Consider the following 20,095-nt stretch of genomic DNA (forward strand, 5'->3'; position numbering starts at 1 on the left):
TGCAGCATAATTTACCATAGCCAAGGTATGGAAGCAACCCAGGAACTCATCAATACACGAGGGAATAAAAAAAAGTGTTGAAACATATATATAGTGGAATATTACTCGGCCAAAAATAAGAACAAAATCTTATCATTTATGACAACATAAATTGTGATTGACCTAGAGGGCATTACACTAGTGAAATAAGTCAGTCAGAGAAAAACAAACACCATATGATTTCACTTATATGTGGAATCTAAAGAACAAAATAAATGAACAAACGAAGGAGAAACAGACTCATAAAGAACAGACTGATGGTTGACAGAGAGCAGGGGGCTGCGGGGGGGGGGGGCGGGGGGGGGGCCCTGGGTGAAAAAGGTGAAGGGATTAAGAAGTACAAATTGGTAGTTACACAGTAGTCACCGAGATGTAGATTACAGCATAGGGAATACAGTCAATAATATTGTAATAACTATGATGCCAGGTGGATACTGGAACTATCAGGGGAACACTTTTTAAAGTATATGATTGCCTAATCTCTATGCTGTACACCTGAAACTAATACAAAATAATATTGAATATAAACTGTAATTAAAAAATCAAATAATTAAAAAAAGAATTCCAAGTCTTGAGGATGGCACACAGCATACCAAGATGTTTATTTACCTCCCAAGAACCCCTGGCGTGCTCTGTCACTGAATGTTGGGGAATCCTTTGCCCTCCAGCGTCAGGTGTGGGGGACTGCTTTCCAGGTGTGGACATTGCCCAAGATGGGCAGTCAGGTCTTTCTCTAGGGGATTTAGGTTTGAGCAAAGCTAGTCAGTGTAGGAACCGAGGTTGTATAAACTCAAGTTTTATGGGAAACCTTAAGCTGTGAGAAGGTAAGAAGCAAATATGCGGGGAGAGACGCATAGAGGACACTGGGCTTGGAGCGATGAGCATCCCTGACCGATCACCTTTCAGCGGCAGGCTCCGTTTCCTCATGAGGCCCGGGGGTACTGCTGGGTTTCTGGAGAAAGCATCACACCTTTATATAATTTTCCATTTTATCTCTGCAATCAAACTAGCTCAAGTAGCATTTTATTCCTTGCCACCCTCTTGCTTAGACTGAGATGAGTGGGGAGGGGCGGGGTTCGGTCTAACTCTACAAGCTGACAGTGTTGCCCTGCATTTTCAAATGGAAGGAAGTCCAGGGAGCCTCTGGATTGTTCCATGTGGAGTATGCCAGGCTAGATAACATACTGATTGCTGTACATTCATGTCATGTGTTGCTATTCGGGGGCAAATGCTCTGCCTACGCTCTCACTGCATTGCCCCGATCTTCCAATGAGGCTTCTGCGTGGTTAATGTAACTTGCTGAGGACACAGGCATGGAGCATGTTCGAGCCGGGCTGGGGTGCGGGTCTCCCTGGCCATGACGCAGACGGTGCAGGAAGACTCCAATCTGGGCCAGCTGTGGACAGTGGCAGAGAGGGCCTGGCTCAGGCGCTCGATCAGAAGGGCTCTCAGGGATGACTTTGTTCTGGGCAGTGAAGAGGGGGCTGTGTGAATAATGAGGGGGGCACAGCTCAAGTGAGTTCACTATCAAGAACCCACAGCGATTCACTCGATGTCCGCATTTGTCCCTCCCGTTCTGGAACCATCCTGGGTGTTGTGAGAACTGCCAAGTGAGGTTGCAACAAGGCCTTTCTACCAGCAATTATTTGGCTTGGGAGGCAAAGCCCTTCTCCAAGACGCGGAGACGGGGTCTGCTTTTCATACCTGGCACTTACCTGAGGAGCCATATGGTGCCACTCCTCTGAGGGGCTCAGCACCAGCTTCTAATTCCAAACGAACTCGTCATCTGGCCTTTTATTTCTTCTCTGGAGAGTGCCGGGAACCTGTGGGCGGCACAGAACCTGGAGCGGTCCTTCCCTCCCAGGAGGTGGCTCCCCGCCAGGTGCCTGCGGGAGCCTTGCAGAGGCCTGGCCTCCCCGAGCCAGCTGGTCTAGGACAAGACATCTGTTTACGGTTGCCTTTGGGATTTGATTAAGAGGATGATGTGCACATGATGGTGAATGGTTGCGATTATTTGTTAGGAAAATAAAGATGGCTTTCACATTTTTTAAGGCCTTGTCATTGCAAAGCCTTTCCTCCCCTCTCTTCTACTGCTTACGACTTCCTTTCTGGAGATCGGAGTCGACAGAGCTGTCTTAACTCTTCGTCCCAGCATTCCCAAAACAGTGTGCATATCCAAGACTCCCTAAACTCGGGGGTTCGACCAAGTTTGTGGACTGTGACGAGCATGAGGAACTTAGAGCCCCAAGTCTTCTTTCTTCCCTGCTATTGGATGAATGCCTTGTTTCTCAAGAGCTGATCATGATGCTCCTAAGAGATGGCTGGAAAGTATTTTCCATGATGTCATCTGAGCGTGCGTGGTTTTTTGTTTGTTTGTTTGTTTGTTTGTTTGTTTTTGTCTCTCCTATATAATAGCATACCACCGGTTTGGGTCAGTTTTTCCTTTCCCTAGTTTTGCATGCAGCTGGATGACAGAATGTTTTCTTTTCTCAGACAAAAATAGGTGCTTGGTGCTTCCCAAAGTCATCGTTAGGGTTAACCTGGCTTAGAAAGTGCACGAATCTGCCCTGTCATCAGCAGGAGCGTTCTAGGATGGACAGAAATACTCCTATTACTGACGATTTTTCACTACACGCTCTGTATCCAGATTCAGGGACTCTTTCTGACAGATGGGAGCTGCTGCCTGTCCTCTCACAGGGCTCAGGGCCTGGAGGGCTTTGCACGTAGGAGGCGGCTGAGGGATGTGAGTGCCAGAAGCGGGCTCTGACTCCAGCGCTGCCAGGACAGGCACTGGCAGATCCCGCTGGCTCCGGAGGCATGTTACACGCTGGAGACGAGCAGGGAAAATGGTAAAGTCAGCTCCGGAGCCGGAGCCGGAGAAAGCCCTAGCCTCCGGGTTCGCCAGCATGGTTGCCGATGTCTCTTCTTCCAGGAGAGTTCGCTGGCTTTTGTCTTTCCCTTGGAGAGAGAGGGAAAGCCCCCAAGAGCTGGGGGATTTGCTGGGCTCTTTCCTGAAGAAGGAGTTTCTCTGCTGGCAGTGAGAAACGCATGCCGCTGTGCTCCTCGCAGGGTGGGACGGCGGGACGTAGCCTGTGTCCTGCTGTGGGAATCATCTCAGACAGCGGAACGGCCGGTCACCTGTGCGCTTTTCACCCTCAGGTTCACCAGTACTACAGCTGTCTCCCAGAAGAGAAGGTTCCTTATGTCAACAGTCCCGGGGAGAAGCTGCGAATCAAGCAGCTATTACACCAGCTGCCGCCGCATGACAATGAGGTAAGGGGCTGGGGGGCCTTAGGGAGCCTTCCTTAGAACCTTCCCCGAATACCTACCTACCTTTCCACAGTTGGAATGCTGTGATCAAGATCTCCAAAGAAACATTCTGGCCGTTTAGTTTAGGTTTTAGCTTCCTTAATTAGAGCCAAACACAGCTCTCAGACACCTTCTGGAGAGCATTACCAAAAAGCAAAGTCTCAGTATGGGCTGGATTCGCCTGGCACTACTAGCGCTCTGAGGTTAACCAGGGAGCACGAACATTTGAAGGCAGATTTCAGGCTTTCTTAGTTGAAGAAGAATGGGCAAGGCTGGTTTCCTGAGCATCTGGGACGGTTGAGATTCCCTGGGCAGTTCAAACCCTGCAAAGACTTTGTGACTCTCTTGAATTTTCAGCCTCATCTCACGTTAAATGAGTGCGCACATTTCCCACGCTCCACGGCAGCTGACGTTATGTGCTCAGATGTGCAGCTCTGAAAATCTGTGTTTTTGTCGTTTAAAGTCCAACTTGCTGAGGTCACCCTTTGCACCCTTGAAAGTCTGGCTTGCAGGCTGTCCTGTTCTCTGAACCCCCACCCACAGCGCTGTGAGCAGGCATTTATCTTGGGAGATAAATTGATCCTAAAGGGACATTTGTAAATATACTTTTAAAAGCTCCTCATGCTTGAGGGGTTTAGATTTGTAAACTAACCATTAATTGTTAAGTATCGGGTTTGTAAAAGTTGTAATCCCATAGAATTGAATTGTCCACTGAACTGGATTACATTTTAAACAGAAACACGATTTTCGATTGAAAAGAGAGGTAACCCCTTGGTGAGACACCAGCTACCCACTGTCCCACCCGCAAGCTGGATCCCAGGGAAATGACTGAGTGCTTTCTAGTCTTTACCGCCCCACATCTGAAAGAAAAGGGTAAATCAGGAGCCACGAAAGTGCATTTGAATAAGTGATAAGTGGAGCAAAAGCTTACACGCTGAGGCAGCTCCTAGAAAGAGGGCCGTGATTCCCTTCCCTAGTGTTCATTTCAGACTTCGTTTAAAAAGTGTATAAATAATGCTTCCTCTTTAAAGCCGAAAGCAACCCTTGTAACCTGACGCCCAGTTAACTAACTTGGAAGTGAAAATGCGGGTTTTTACAAGCAGGAGGGGTGTGCCTGTCTTTAAAAGCTTGTCCATAAAGTGTCCGTAACCATATAGTCCGGGCTGCTGGGGGCCCTGGGTTCTCTCCCGGAGAGAAGCATCCGCATGAAGACGGTTTCTTTTTCTGTTAACTTTTTACGTCACAGAGGGACCTGATCCGCTCTGCTCTGCTTTTAATGGTTTATTCTGTGTAAGGTTAACTGTGGTTTCATGAAAAGAGACCTTTCAAATCCCTCCTTCCTGCTGGTGAGAATTCCTTCCATGGGACCCGGAGGCAGTTTCACCCATTTAGACGTGGCCCTGTGGGGAACAAAGGGTGATCCTAACGTAAACATTTGATCATTCTTTTTTTCACCCAGAGAAGACAGTTTTGATATCTGCAGCCGCCCTGGTTTTTAAATTAGGACGCACCAGCCTAGTTCAAAGGCCCCCTGGAGCCGTCTGGCTGACAGGCATCTGAGCATCTCAGTTAACCTTCTGATGCTCAGATTATTCTGAAGTGAGGCAGGCAGTGGGGTTAGGGCACTGTTTGCCAAAGTGTGGTGGGCACGGGACTTGAGGTGGGACACGGGCAAGGCAGTGTGTAAAACTGAACCATGTAATGAGAGAGCACTTCCTCGTAAGTTGTATTTCATTCCTCGTGGATAGTGAAGGGAGAGACAGTTCAGGTGGGGCAGCAGCTGTAGCTTGGAAGCTGCAGCATTAAGAATCCGCATTTCGGGACCTCCCACAGCCAAAGGTATCCAGGTAGAATCTAACCATGTGGTTTCGTTCTCACTCTATTTAGTTTATGTTCGCCCTCTGATTTTTACAGGGGAATTACTGGGTTTCCAAAGTCCCCTTTCCCTCAGTCCAGCCCTGGAAGAAGTGTAGGTGGGGCTTCAATAGAGCTAAAACCAGAGCCAGTGTCTAGCTTTCCTTCCATGTTGAAGCCGGGTCCACTTCAGCATCAGGCCAGCTGCCGTCCATTAGCCCATTGTGTGTGGGGAGCGCATGGCCGTGGGCCATGTAGCGGGATGCAGGGGAGCCCCACAAGCCAGGAGCCAACCAAACACACCAAGAGCTAGAGAAAACAAGAGAGCCAAGAGGAATGAAGAGAGCGAACTCCTTTGTTCAGGGACCAAATATCCCAAAAGTCACGCTTTTGTGGTGGCTATGCCTACCCTGGCCAGCGACCTGCTCCCAGGTGTGACTAACAGAAAAGCATCTGCAGCAGTCACCCCCCAATTTTACTGAGCATTTGCCTGTCACCCCTTTGCTGGACCACTGGGGAGTGTAAAGTTTTAGCTTCTGGCGAAACTGCCCAAAAGACATGCCCATAATATTTGGCCTTCCCTTTGCTCCTCTCCTGTTATTAATAACTAGAGGCCCGTTGCAGGAAGATTCCTGCAAGAATAGGGCTTCCTGCGGCCAGAGCGAAGCAGAGAAGGGACCAAAGCCCACCGCTTGCTTCCCTCCCGCCTCCGCCGTCCCGCTTGCTTCTCCATAGCTTTGCTCCCTTCTGCAGCACCTGGCTTCTACTTTGTTTTCCATCTTCGCTCCACACCTGTGTATGCAAATTAACCGCCATCTTTGTTGGGTTACTTTGCATACTCATCAGATTGGCTGGTGGGCATAGCGGAGTGATGCCAATTTGCATGTTTCTCTTTTAGTAGTGTAGATTTTCCTATTATTAATCACAACAGTACCATTAAGTAGGTAATAGTTCAAGACTCTGACAAAATTCTCAAGGTGTGCAGACGTAAGGGAAATACTGGATCGAATGTTTTTGATGTCCCTCCCTTGTGTGTCTGTGTCTGACAAGAAGGATCATAGCTTAATGCAAGTTGATGCATTAACCAAAGCCCAGCAGGTGGCTTTTTCCTCCGACTCACAGAGAAGCAGGCAGGGACTCTTATAAAGCAACACAGATGCTTTTGAGCTAACTCTTCAGTCTCAAGCCTTTGGTTCCCCATTTTCCCAACAATGAGTTGAGAGAAGAGAAGCTATGAACCCACCGACAATGGTTCTGGCTCGCTGGCCGGGGGCCGTCATTGGTGTCAAGGACCACTTACCTGGGCACCGGCCATGAAAGTATCAGGACCCCACAATCAGTTTGAAGATGCAAATCCATTTGAAAGAAGGAGAAAGTCCCAGATCTGGGAGTGGGGGCTCAGTGTGGGGAGCAGTCAGGCAGTGAGGATGAGGAACAGCTACGGACCTTCATCCTGCCCGAGTCTTGGGCTCCAGAGTTTGGTGCCTTTAGTCAGCTCCTTTAGGTAGAGACTCATTTCAGATGTCCCCAAGCCTGGCCGTGTTCAAGTCCAGGCCAGGACCCTAACACCAAACAGGAGCGCGTTTGCTGAGAAAACTGAGGCCTGAGCTTTGGAATCCTAAGGGGACGAGCGAAGAGTGACTCTTCCCTGCCACCTCTGTGTCCCTGCAGGTCCGATACTGCAACTCCCTGGATGAGGAGGAGAAGCGGGAGCTGAAGCTCTTCAGCAGCCAGAGGAAGCGTGAGAACTTGGGCCGAGGGAATGTCAGGCCCTTCCCAGTCACCATGACGGGAGCCATTTGCGAACAGGTGAGCATGGAGGTGGACTGCCCGGCTGGCTTTCCCCGGCCTCGCCCTTCACGCTCACTTTCTGAGTGCCTGCTTGGGCCAGCCGCTGTTCTGGGCAGGGGGATACAGCAGTGAACAAACGTTTAAAAGCTTCATCTTGCCCTTGTGAGGAGTTATGTTCTAGGGGGGAAAGTCAGACAATAACATAAATAAGCAAGATAGAAAAAAATACAGCAGGGAAGGGGTTAGGAAATGCCGGGAGTGGGGGTGGGGTTGCCATTCTCATAAAGTGGCTGGGCCCCTTAGTAGGTGGCTTCTGAGCAAAGACAAGCCAGAACTGAGAGAGGGAAGCACGTAGGCCTTGGGGAAGGGCAGCGGGGCAGAGGGGACAGAGGGCTCACAGGCCCTGAGGCAGGACATTCCTGTTGGTTCGCAGTGTGGCAGGGCAGAGGGCGTGAAGGAGGAGAACTGACAGAGGGCCAGGGCCTGGGGGTTAAGTGCCCATTGGAAAGAGTTGCGCCAAGGATTGACATATGCTGGGTTTATATTTTAAATGCGTCCTTTAGAAAGTGGAGTTTGCCTGGACCAGGCCAGCCTCTTTCCCAGGACCGTGACATTTACAGGGTGGTAAATGGTCATCCGCTTGGTTTGAGGGCTCTTGAGCAAAGTGCAGGAAGCCTCCTGCATTCTCCCTGGGACCTCACTGCTTGAAGCGTCCGGGTTTGTTTTTCTCCTGCTCTCAGGGGATGGCGGAGGAGGGTTCTAAGGAAAGCAGGACAGTGGCGATTGCTCTGGCCAGTGGGGCCCAGTTGGTCAGAGCGTCATCCTGTACGCCGGAAGGTGACAGGGTCAATTCCCTGTCAGGGTGCATGCAGGAGGCAGCCAGGCTCTCTCTCTCCCTCTTCCCCTTTCTCTCTCTTCCTTTCTCTCTCTCTCTCTCTCTCTCTCTCTCTCTCTCTCTCTCTCTCTCTCTCTCTTTCTCTCTCTCTCTCTCATCAATTGAAAAAAGAAAAAGAAAGCAAGGTGGTGGGAACCCAGCCTGTCTGTGTTCACCCTGCCAAAAGCCTTCTGTGCTGACTGTCATTTTCAGCACTTTGCTTAGCCCTGTGCGTTTTGTACAGGCCCGTCTTACTGCCTAAGCTCTGAAGCAGGGGTGGGAATGTCCAGCCCGCGGGGCCGTATAAGGCCCAAGAAATCATTAGGTCTGGCCCTGCCAAGGCATTAGGGGTGAGTTAATTAAGTGTTTGACCAAATATAGGAGGCTAATCTTTAAGTTGATATTTTTGTATGGCCTGCGAATGATGCTAGAAATACCCAGATAGCCCTTGGCGTAAAAAAGGTTCCCCACCCCTGGACTAAAGGGGCCGGTTCATGTGCTGAAGATACGTGAGCCAGATCAGAGACGAGAAACCAAGATAATACCTGAGGCGGGGAGGGTGACATTTGGGGTTTTTTTTGTTTTTGAGATTTCAGAGGGATAGAGTAAGAAGATTGAGGTGGATGGAATGAAGGTAATACTTCATAGGGGAGCCAAAGGACCAGATTTTTGGCAGTGGGGTCTTCATCCGTAAGACCCACCTGGAGATGCAGGTCATCAGCGGTTAAGATGTGGGACTCAGCTCAATGCAGGACCTCTGCCTCTCCCAGAGGCAGCCCAGTGGGGCTCACCTAAGACAGAGGAAGGTTGGGCATTTGTGGGAAGTGACAAGCGCGTGGAGACAAAGAGATGTAAGTTTGACTCATGCTTCTCCCAAATGACGTTGGCCATGAATGGGGATAGCAAATGCCTGTGTCATAGAATGATGTTGAGATTAAATGGGATTCTGTATCATTAAGGTAATTAAACAAAGAGGCCATTGCACTGAGGAGGTGGCTCTAGTACTTTGTACGGTAGCAAACCAAAACCTAAGCCAGAATCAATGTACCAGAATCCAAGAAAATGAAACTTAAGAACAATCAATCACAAATTCGAATCAGGCTTTCCCAAATAAGATGACTACTTAAGTTGCAGCCACTCAAACCACTGCTTTCTCTGCTTCCGCCTCTTTTCTGTAAGAACCTGCCCCCGAGCTCCCATCCGTGGGGCGCTCCAACCACCTCCAGTTTGGTGCTGCCCAACACGATCCAGCATTTGCTCAAGTAAACTCTTGAAATTTTGAATGTGCCTCAGTTTACCTGTTAACAGCGTGCTACCCCAGTTCTACTAATGTTATAAGAGGAAGGGTTAGTGCTTTTTGTAGCATAGTCTTCCCTCTGTCTGGTCACATGATCGGGCTCCCAGAGCCAGTTCCATGAGCTCTTGACTCCTTTTTCTAGAAAGCAGTTCAGCCCACGGGTGGCCCGTGATGTAGGAAAGGTTAGGAGGTAGCGTTTCTACTCTGCAGACATTGTCCCCAGAGCTCTGGCCCTCATGTGGGGCCCTGTTACTGGACCCTCAGGCTGTGAACCTCATGGTCAGCAGAGATCCTGCCCCCGGACCCACTGCCTCACACTTGATTCCTCCCTCAAAGGCCCTCAGACCATATCTGTTTTACCCTCACCCCAGCCTTAAGCATGGGCTACCGGGGACTCTGCCTTGCCCCTTTCTGGATGGGGAAGGAGCTTGGGGACGTGAGTGGGAAGATGATGGAGGACAGGGAAGAAGCCCTTTCCAGAGGCTGGTCTTAGAAATGGTGCCTTTTTCATCAGGATTATGTAGAAGGATGCTAGCGGAGACAGGCTAAGAGCAGGCCTGAAAGACTGTCAGAGAAATAGTTAAAGGCGGGCACATTTGAATGAACCCGCTCCCCTTATCACCTTACGGCCCCTCTCCTGCCCTCAGCCCGCACAGCCTCCTCCTCTAACCCTCTCTGTGCCTCCGGATGGAGTTTGTGTAAGTGTGCCTCCTGATGCAGAGTTTTCCTCTTTCCCGCCTTTGTGAGTCCTGATTTGCTCAGTTCCTTAATCTTCATCTTCCTTGGTGGCCCTACACAAGGAGAGAGGGGGAGGCAGCACGTATGTAAAGCAGGTCGCACAGGGCCTCGTGGGAACATAAGTGCTTATGGTCGATTACGGGTGGAGGTGGCGGCCGTTTGTCACCCGTGCGCGGTCTGAGCGACGGGAGCGCTGTTCACACTCACGTTTCCTTTGCCTCGCAGTGCGGAGGCCAGATTAACGGCGGGGACATCGCCGTGTTCGCGTCGCGCGCCGGCCACGGGGTTTGCTGGCATCCGCCCTGCTTCATATGCACCGTCTGCAACGAGCTCCTGGTGGACTTGATCTACTTCTACCAGGATGGCAAGATCTACTGCGGCCGGCACCACGCCGAGTGCCTGAAGCCGCGCTGTGCCGCCTGTGACGAGGTCAGTGCGCTCCCGTGGGCTGACAGCCCTGCCCGCAGCCCGCTGTGGCATAACCCACACAGGGGAGTTGGGGGCGGGGGGAAGGGCTGTGGTTTTCTGCAGGGAGGAAAACCACAGGCCACTCCGCCTTCCTTTATTAACCCTTTTCTGAGAGAAGTCCCCCATCCCGGATGGCTGGCCTGCCCGGACATGGCCTGCATCACTGAACGCACAGCCTCGTGGACCCAGTGGGAAGGCAGTTGGTTTCTGTAGCTGAGGTGACTCCTGGCATTGGGTCCATTCAGAATGTTAAAGAAAAGAACCATGGTATCGTGCAGCTTTAGATTTCAGTCCAAATCCCAGGGAGTAATCATCAGTAATGATGTGCCACTTATATCTTTAAAAGCTCTGTTTTCTGAGCTTCAGAGGGACAATTTGGTTTGAGAAGAAAGCTGGTAGCATTATTTCATTTTCCCACAACTTATAAAAGTTCTGATGAGGATCCAGGAGGCAGATGGATACTCTGCCTGCACTCTAAGAACTTGAATTTGCTGCCCGGAGTAAGACAGCAGACAGGCCTGTGCTTCCTCCCGCCAGAAGTACATCCAGGTATGACCTGTGAACTGGAAGACTAGAACACCTCATTTAGCTCTAAAGGTTTGGAGCTTATAGGCTCAATAAAAAAAAAAAATTGTAAGAGTTTGGAGCAGAAAGGAGAATGTTCTAAAGCTGACCACTATGATGGGATTCATCGGGGGAAAGGTCTTGGACAGGGGTTTCCTCCTGCACAGAGTGGATTTTTGGTTCTCTCTACCCTGTAAGCAGAAATGTGGGACTGTATAAACAGTACTCTCTTTTTCAGCCAGAGTTCACTACCCCCTGGGCAATTCTTCCTTATAAATTGTCCAGGAGAGATTCGCTCTTCTAGGAGGAAGTTGATCAGCCTTAACTAATTTGGATTCTAATGCTAATGGCGATGTTCTAGAGACCCACTAGACAAGTAGTCGGGAAACAGTTCAGGTGCAGCTCGGTGATTCTAGGCAGCCGCTTTACCTTCATGCCTCAGTTTCCAGATCTGGAAATGAGTGCTCATAACACAGCATTATGTTACTTAATGGCAAATAGAACCACAGTGGTTCTCAACCTGTGGGTCGCGACCCCTTTGGGGGTTGAACGACCCTTTCACATGGGTCGCCTAAGACCATCGGAAAACATATATAATTACATATTGTTTTTGTGATTCATCACTGTGCTTTAATTATGTTCAATTTGTAACAATGAAAATACATCCTGCATATCAGATATTTACATTACGGTTCATAACAGTAGCAAAATTACAGTTGTGAAGTAGCAACGAAAATAATGTTATGGTTGGGGGTCACCACAACGTGAGGAACTGTATTAAAGGGTTGTGGCATTAGGAAGGTTGAGAACCACTGCTTTAAGAACTTTGAAATGTTTGTTTATTGAGATGTAATTCACAGAGCATAAGGTTCACCCCTTTCAAATGTGTACATTCAGTGATTTTTAATATAGTCACAGAGTTGTGCAACCGTCACTACTATCCAATTCCAGACCATTTGTATCACCACCCTTCCCCTCTCTGAAAGGAACTCTGTCTATTAGCACAAACGAACTTCCCTTTCCCCTTCGCCCAGCCCCTGGAAACCACTAATCTAGTCTCTGTCTCTCTGGGTTTACATATTCTAGACATTTTATATAAATGGAACCAGACAATGTGTGACCTTTTGTCTCTGGCTTCTTTCACTTAGCAGGATGTGCTCAAGGTTAATACAGGCTGTAGCCTATATCAGTACTGTATTCCTTTCCATGGTTGAATGATATTCAGTCGTATGCATATGTCACATTTTGTTTAGCCATTTTTCAATTGATGGACATTTAAGTTGTTCCCACCTTTAAACAATTATGAACAATGCTGCTATGAACATTCATGTACAAGTTTTTGTGCAGACACATATTTCTAGTTCTCTAGGAATGGAATTGCTGGGTCATATGAAAATTCTGTTTAATTTTTTGAGGGAATCCAAACTTTCTTCCAGAACAGCTACACCATTTTACATTCCCACTGTCAATAAATGAGGATTCCAATTTCTCCACATTCTCAACATTTATTGCTTATCTTTTTTATTATAGTCACCTGAGTGGCTGTAAAGTGGTTGTGCCTCGCATATCTTTAACAGCTAATAATGTTGAGCATCTTTTCATGTGTTTATTGGCCATTTGTGTATTTTTCTTTTTTTAAGAAATGTCTATTCAAATCCTTGGCCCATTTTTTTAGATTATATGATTTTTCTTTTCACTGTCGAATTGTAACTATTTATATATTGTGGATACTAGTTTCTTATCAGATACATGATTTGCAAGTATTTTCTCCAATTTTGTGGTTATATTTTCATGTTCCTGAAGATGTCCTTTGAAACACAAAACAATTTAACTGGGTAAGGCCCAATTTATATATTTTTTCTTTTGTTGCTTACGTTTTTAGTGTATCATACCTAAGAAACCATTGCCTAATGCAAGGTCATGAACATTTATACCTGTGTTTTCTTCTGGGTATTTTATAGTTTTTGGCTCTTTAGGTCTTTAATCCCTTTGAGTTCCTATAGTGTGTAGTGTGAGGTAGGGGTTCTGATTCATTGCTTTGCATGTGGCTCTCCACTTGTCCCAGCCCCATTTGTTAAAGAGACTATTCTTCCCCAATTAAATGTCCTTGACACCCTTGTTGATAATTAATTGGCCATAAATGTTTGGGTTTATTTCTGTACTTCCAATTCTATTCTCTTGATCTATGTGTCTATTCTTATACCAGTACCCACTGTCTTGATTACTGTAGTTTGTAGGAAACTTTTAAATCTATGCTTTAGATTTTTTTTTAAATATATTTTATTGATTTTTTTACAGAGAGGAAGGGAGAGAGATAGAGAGTTAGAAACATCGATGAGAGAGAAACATCGATCAGCTGCCTCCTGCACACTCCCCACTGGGTATGTGCCCGCAACCAAGGTACATGCCCTTGACTGGAATCGAACCTGGGACCCTGGAGTCTGCAGGCCGATGCTCTATCCACCAAGCCAAACTGGTCAGGGCTGCTTTAGATTTTTAAAAACTCTACATTAGAGGTCAAAACACAAATGCTCTGACGGCAACAGATATTGCACATGAAGGTGGCTCATGAAGGCAACAGTGAGTGGTGACGAGTAGGACCAAACTGAGAACTCACCACTCACCTGGGAGCAGCAGCGCCTCTTCCCACCCCAGCTACTCAGCTACACGGGGACATACACTGCGTGTTGCCACATATGATATACTCAAAAGATAAACCAGGATTCCAGGTGTTTATATAGCATTTCCCACTTTTTAAAAATACTGTTATAGGTCAGGTAAAACAGATACGTATGTTCAAAGTGCCCATGAGCTGTCAATTTTGGTTCCTACTCTATATTCTTCATATTTAGAACCTTCTTTCTCATTAAAATGTGGTTAAACTAATTACAAGGCCAGACTGAAAACCGTGTTTAATTGTACTTCAGGCAAATCCAAATGTGGGAGCTGATTAGATATAGAATGAGCATATTCTGACCCAATTCTGTTTAACAACTTGTCAGGGGGGACAGCTTTCCCACCCTTCTAGTCTGGGCCCCTCCCTGTCCTCATGTAATGTGCATTCTCCTGGCCGGGTCCTAACCATCCGGCTTCCCCATCTCCAGATCATCTTCGCCGACGAATGCACCGAAGCCGAGGGGCGGCACTGGCACATGAAACACTTTTGCTGCTTCGAGTGCGAGACGGTGCTGGGCGGCCAGCGCTACATCATGAAGGAGGGAAGGCCCTACTGTTGCCACTGCTTCGAGTCCTTGTATGCGGAATACTGCGACACCTGTGCCCAACACATAGGTGAGGCAACGCATGGGGCTCAGCCCGGTCCTCCTGGGACTGGACCTTCACTGTGTCTGGTGTCATTAGAATCCCTTTGGGTGCAAATGGTAGAAACCCAACTCATACTGGCGTAAGTGAATAACGGGACTCTCTTGGCGTACATTACTAGAAAGGCCAAAGAGTATGTTGATCAGGTAGAGATGGATCAAGGGTTTAAACAAACTCTTTTTCTCCCTCTGTGTCTCTCCTTGGCTTGCCTTCTGTTGGCATCCTTCGGGAGCAAGCTGCCTTCTCATGGTGGCCACGATGACCCTCCAATTATGTGCATCTTAGCAATTGTATCCTGTAGAGGAGTGGGGCTGTGCTTTTCCAGTATCCAAGTCAGGTTCTCTATATAGGAGCCCCATAGGTCCTGGTCTGGTCATGTGTTCTGCTCTGGAAACAAGAGAATAAGGGCTTCCTATTGGTCTGCCTGAGTCATAGCCCCACCCCTGGGTGGGACATGTGATGTACAGCCCTGCTACCAAGGGAAGGGGAGGGGCTCAGAAGGAAAATATAAACAGATGTCTTCCACTGCCTCCCTGGAAAACTCGAGTGTTAATAGAGGGAGAAACCAAAGCAGCTTTCTTGGTAGGATAGTCAAGAAAACCAAATGGCTTCTGGCAAGCATGTCTGAAGAAAAAAAAAAAAGGCTGACCCAGCCAAATACAAAGCAAGAAAACCTCAAATAGCCCATAAGCTATAAACCCCCCAAATAAGTGGCAGTTCTGAGATGGGGAAAGTCATTTTCCCTCTGCACATACTAACCAATTTGTTCGCCCTCCAATGCCATTCCGGTCATCTGTGGCTTCTTCCTTCAACTTGCCTGTTCTGGCACCTTGAGAAAGAGCTGCCCTTTAAAAAGAAAGAAAAGCTGGCCGGGGATGAAGGTCTGTGAGGCCAGCAGCTGGTCTTCCTGTGGTTTGTGCAATTCCAGGCAACGTGCTCAGACGCTGCCAGCGCCTCACCAGCGGTGGGTCGATGGGGAGGAAGTCAGAGATTTCATCAGGGACAGGGAGAAGTGGCTTTGTCTCCCCCGTTCAAGCATGTCAGACTCAAAGGCTAACACGGGCCAACTAAACGAGGCATGCTGCCCGTGGGCCGTGAGTTTGACATGCTTCCCTGGTTCATCAGAAGTGATGCATTCAAATATAAAATCAGCTAGTCATTTGGAGGGTTTCGTGCGTGGACAGAAATCACAGCTTTGTGGACAAGGCACCTACGTGTGCTCAGTCCTTTGTTGTCGAGTGTCCGTCCCAAACGGCCTGCTGCTGGGAGGCCTTCCCAGGCTGGCGGCCTCTCCAGGCCCAGGGCTGAGCACTGCTGTGCTGACCTCTGCCCAGCAGCATTCCCTCCTGGGGCCTGAGGGCCGCCCAGGTTCCTTCCCCAGCCCTAAACACCTCACTCTCCGGGGCCTGGTGCCAACCAAGAATCCCACAGTTTTCACTCTCACGAGGTCAGAGCAGTCAGAGATAAGCTTCCTTGAACGGTAAGCGTTAGGGAATGGAGACCCTGGTTTGGACAAGTGTCTGGGCCCGTGAGGAAGGGCGGGGGTGGGACGCTGTCAGGGGAGACAGAGCACCTACCTGCCCCACATTCTCGCTGTGAGTCTGAGTCTGCAAGTAGGTGCTTGCTCAAGTGAGAGGGGCTGAGTGTACAGAAAACGTGCTCACAGCAGCAATGCCCCTTCTCATCAGTGTTTCTGCGTCTTCTGTCCCTTTCCTGGGGGGCGTCAGAGCCGCTCCAGACACTGCCACTGCGGATTGCGCTCAGTGGATTGCGCTCAGTGGCACGAAGAGAGAAAACCTGACCATGCCCACAGCCGCCGCCCCTCAGAAGGCCCCGCCTTCTCTCTTCACTTCTAGCTATTCAAGAACGGTGATTGGCGTTCCCTCTTCTTTCCTCCTAAATCCATAAAAAGGCGAGCGTGTTTTACCAGAAAAGAGCTCCGCGGCCTGCAGAACTGTCTCTGCTGCGTTAAAACGCTGCCCCTGATTTTTTTGTTCTAGGCCCACTTTTCTGTAAAATGTAATTTCCTGCGGCGGTGAAGGCATGCTCTGTGTATCATGCATACCACAGTCCCTGGTGCTTTACTCTGACCACATTCTGCAAATATTCCGTATTTATATAGCTGCTCAGAGCAGACCTGCATCAGGCCACCGTTGCTAAGGCAACGGTACTTTTGCCTGCGCACAGCAAATAGTCCTGTAAACAGACGGCGGCTGTGGCAGCAGTAGACACATCGCCCTCAGAGAAGTACTTAAAGGGCTTAGAGGGGAGAGAAAAGAGCACTTACTTCCCTGGACCGGCAGAGCCCTTTCCAGATGTTCAGAGTTCAGGGGCAGTTCAGGGCACCATGTGACTGTCGCTGATGTTTATCAGGGACCACGTTCGGCTGTGGCTGGGCCACTTTGTAACACGCCTCCCGGCCCCTCCGCACAGAGACCCAGCCTTCTGCGAGGCCCCCACCCCCAGAAGGAGGCCCCTGCTGCCTATCTGAGCACGTTTCCTCGCAGAAGCACAGAGAAGCACGGAGAAGCGGGTGGAGGACAGGCCTGTGACCCAAGGGGAGGCTGCAGCTGCGGGGATCTGTGCTGAGCAGGAGCCCACAGTGAGGACCCAGGGCAGCCGGGAGGGCAGCTCGGGTCCCTGGAGGAGAGGAGTGAGAGAGGCGGAGAGACCAAGTCAGCCTGAGTTCGCCCTTGGCCTGCGTCCAGGCAGTGGCCATCGGAGCCAAGAGGGAGACAGGCATTAAGACCTAAAAAAATACAAGACGAGAATAGTTACAGGCAGGGGTCTAAGCATTCTCTGCATATTAACTCCGTCAGTCCCCACAACAACCATGAAGTAAGTGCTACAATCACCCCTGTTCCCTTAGGGAGAGACGGAGGCACGGAGAGATGGAGCCATTGCCTAGGGCCATGGTCGGCAAACCACAGCTCGAGAGCCACATGAGGCTCTTTGACCCCTTGAGTGTGGCTCTTCCACAAAATACCATGTGTGGGCGCACATACAGTGCGTTTGAAATTTCGTGGCCCATGCGCAGAAGTCGGTATTTTGTGGAAGAGCCACACTGAAGGGGCCAAAGAGCCGCATGTGGCTTGCGAGCCGCAGTTTGCCGACCACTGGCTAGGGTCACACAGCCGGACAGCGGCAGAATCGGATTTGAACCCAAGCTGATGGAGCTCGGCATCTTCACAGCCACTGGAATGGCAGGGTCTCGTTCACCTGCCAGGGTGCTGCCCACCCCGTCGTCCTGCCTCAGCCAGTTCTCACTCCTGTGGGGAACACGGTGCTGAGTGGAAGCCAGCTGTCCAGTGTCCCACTCCCCTTGGGGTGGCCCTGGTGGCGGCTCCTGTCCCTCTAACAGTCCCCTCTGGGTCCCTAGGGCTGACTCCTAAAGAAACCAAGACCCTTGGCTTGGGGAGGAGCCTAGCAGAGAAGCCTGTGCCTTACGCCTCACTCTCCTGGGCCCGGGGCCGGGAAGTGAGGGTGCACCAACAGGGCAGGAGAGCTGCCCAGTGTTGGCCTTCTCTTTTCTCTCGGTTTTGTTCGCCGCCTCTCTGGACAAGGCTCTGAAAGTTATTCCTGCAAAGGCTTAGGATTCTTAACCACCAAAGGGGAAGGATCATGTCAGTACTGCCTTTCAAAAAGACCTTCATGTCAGACCCCAGAGGTCCCCTTCCTTCCCACAGCGATTGTGGGGCTGCGTTCTCAGCAGGCTGTCCCCACAGGACGGGCCCCCCGCAGCTCTGGCTTTCATTCTTCAGCCACTGTCATACTCCAGCCCCAGGACTCCTCTTGGCCGGGTGCAAGTCACCTACCCACCCTGAACCAGCCACTGGGCTGGGAGACACGTTCTTTTCCTGGCCCGTACTGGGTCCAGGTGTAGCTTTGGGCGGCCCCAGGGTGGCAGGGAGATGGGGCCCCATGGGGAGACTAAGTCCTATAACAGGAAGAAGGCAGAGCGCTGAGAGCAAGGGCAGCGGGGCTGTGGGCGGGTCTCACACAGTTGTGAGGAGACTGTGTATACCAGCGCCGCCCGGGACCAGGACAAAGTGGGTACCCTTCCGAGTGGTATACACTGGCGGAGGGATTCAATTCACCCACCAATTCAGCATATGGAGAGCCCTTCGGCGCCCCGGCCACGCTCCTGGGGGAAACAGAGAAACGGGATAATGGTCCTAGAGCGTCGCGGCTGTGGAGGGAGAACTAGTGAACAGGTGCACGTGTGCAGCCCGATGGCAGGCAGATGATTCTATAAAGAGAAATGCAGCAGGTGTGGGTGGGGGGTGACGGAGAGGTGTCAGTGGGGTGGACAGGACGACTTCCCCAAGGAGCTGACCTTTGCACAGACCCCTAAGCAGAGTGAAGGAGGTGGTACCCATGTCGTGGGAAGGCAAGATTTCCTGGGTAGATCCCATCTGTGACTCCAGCTGTTTCACATTCGGCTGGTTCTCTAGCCTCCTGTGCCTGTTTTCTCATCTGAAAAAAATGGAAATGATGTGAGGCACCTCCTCATGCCCTGGAGGGGTTGTATGAGTTTACATCTATGCAAAGCATTTGTCCTCCCTTGGTATCATGATGCTGTTTGTCTGGAGAAGTGTGCCCCGGGCAGGATTCATGGCAGGCCATTCTGACCTAGTTTCTCTACTCAGAGCAAATGAGTTACAAGGAGCCGCCTGGAACTAGAAGGAGGCGCGGGTGATAGGACATGAGTACCATTTACGAGGTGCCTGACCACGGGTGTAGTCACATGGGATCCTGCCACAGGTGGAGCCCCGGCCACACCAGCATGTGTACGTCTCACAGTGCAGTGAGAAGTCTGAGCCGCTCGTCAGCCTCTCCCATGTCTTCTCTCCTCAGGGATCGACCAGGGCCAGATGACCTACGACGGCCAGCACTGGCACGCCACCGAGACCTGCTTCTGCTGCGCTCACTGCAAGAAGTCCCTCCTCGGGCGGCCCTTCCTCCCCAAGCAGGGCCAGATATTCTGCTCCCGGGCCTGCAGCGCCGGGGAGGACCCCAATGGCTCGGACTCGTCCGATTCAGCCTTCCAGAATGCCAGGGCCAAGGAATCCCGGCGCAGCGCCAAAATCGGCAAGAACAAGGGCAAGACGGAGGAGCCCGTGCTGAGCCCGCACGGCCAGCTGCAGGTGAGCTCCAACCGGCTGTCCGCCGACGTGGACCCCCTGTCGCTGCAGATGGACCTGCTCAGCCTGGCCAGCCAGACGCCCAGCCTCAACCGGGACCCCATCTGGAGGAGCCGGGACGAGCCCTTCCATTACGGGAACAAGCTGGAGCAGGGCCAGCCACAGAGCCCCCTGCAGCTGCTCAGCCAGTGCAACATCAGAACTTCCTACAGCCCCGGGGCGCAGGGGGCGGGCGCCGCGCCCGACATGTGGGCCCCGCACTTCAGCAACCCCAAGAGGAGCTCGTCCCTGGCCCTGAAGGGGCACGGCGGCAGCTTCATCCAGGAGTGCCGAGAGGACTACTACCCGGGAAGGCTGCGGTCCCAGGAGAGCTACAGCGACATGTCCAGCCAGAGCTTTGGCGAGGCCCGAGGCAGCATCCAGGTCCCCAAATATGAGGAGGAGGAGGAGGAGGAAGGGGGCATGTCCTCTCAGCAGTGCCGGACCCGCCGTCCACTCAGTTCCCTGAAATACACCGAGGACATGACGCCCACGGAGCAGACCCCTCGGGGCTCCATGGAGTCGCTGGCCCTGTCTAACACCACAGGTAGGTTCTGTTCCCCGGCAGGCACACGGCCTGGATGGCCTCGGGGTGACCTGATGCCGGTCCTCAGGGTGTGCATGCTGTCCCACTGTGCGCCCCCGCCAGCAGGTCAC

General features: G+C 50.8%; 1 protein-coding gene across 3 annotated transcripts in view; it reads left to right on the top strand.

Moving 5' to 3' along the window:
• The window catches only part of PRICKLE2 (prickle planar cell polarity protein 2), a 157,916-nt gene that overhangs the window by 98,011 nt on the left and 39,810 nt on the right, over nucleotides 1-20,095 (top strand). For 2 of the 3 annotated variants that reach the window (XM_036331660.1, XM_036331661.1), the window contains exons 3-7: nucleotides 3,199-3,312; nucleotides 6,874-7,011; nucleotides 10,128-10,331; nucleotides 14,039-14,225; nucleotides 19,113-19,985. In XM_036331660.1, coding sequence (XP_036187553.1) covers nucleotides 3,199-3,312; nucleotides 6,874-7,011; nucleotides 10,128-10,331; nucleotides 14,039-14,225; nucleotides 19,113-19,985 — 1,516 coding nt within the window. Of the gene's footprint in view, nucleotides 1-2,326; nucleotides 2,889-3,198; nucleotides 3,313-6,873; nucleotides 7,012-10,127; nucleotides 10,332-14,038; nucleotides 14,226-19,112; nucleotides 19,986-20,095 lie in introns of those variants that run through there. The other variant, XM_036331662.1, reaches the window with a different exon arrangement.

Source organism: Myotis myotis, unplaced genomic scaffold (assembly GCF_014108235.1).
Source record: "Myotis myotis isolate mMyoMyo1 unplaced genomic scaffold, mMyoMyo1.p scaffold_m19_p_13, whole genome shotgun sequence".
NCBI classification, from domain to species: Eukaryota; Metazoa; Chordata; class Mammalia; order Chiroptera; family Vespertilionidae; genus Myotis; species Myotis myotis.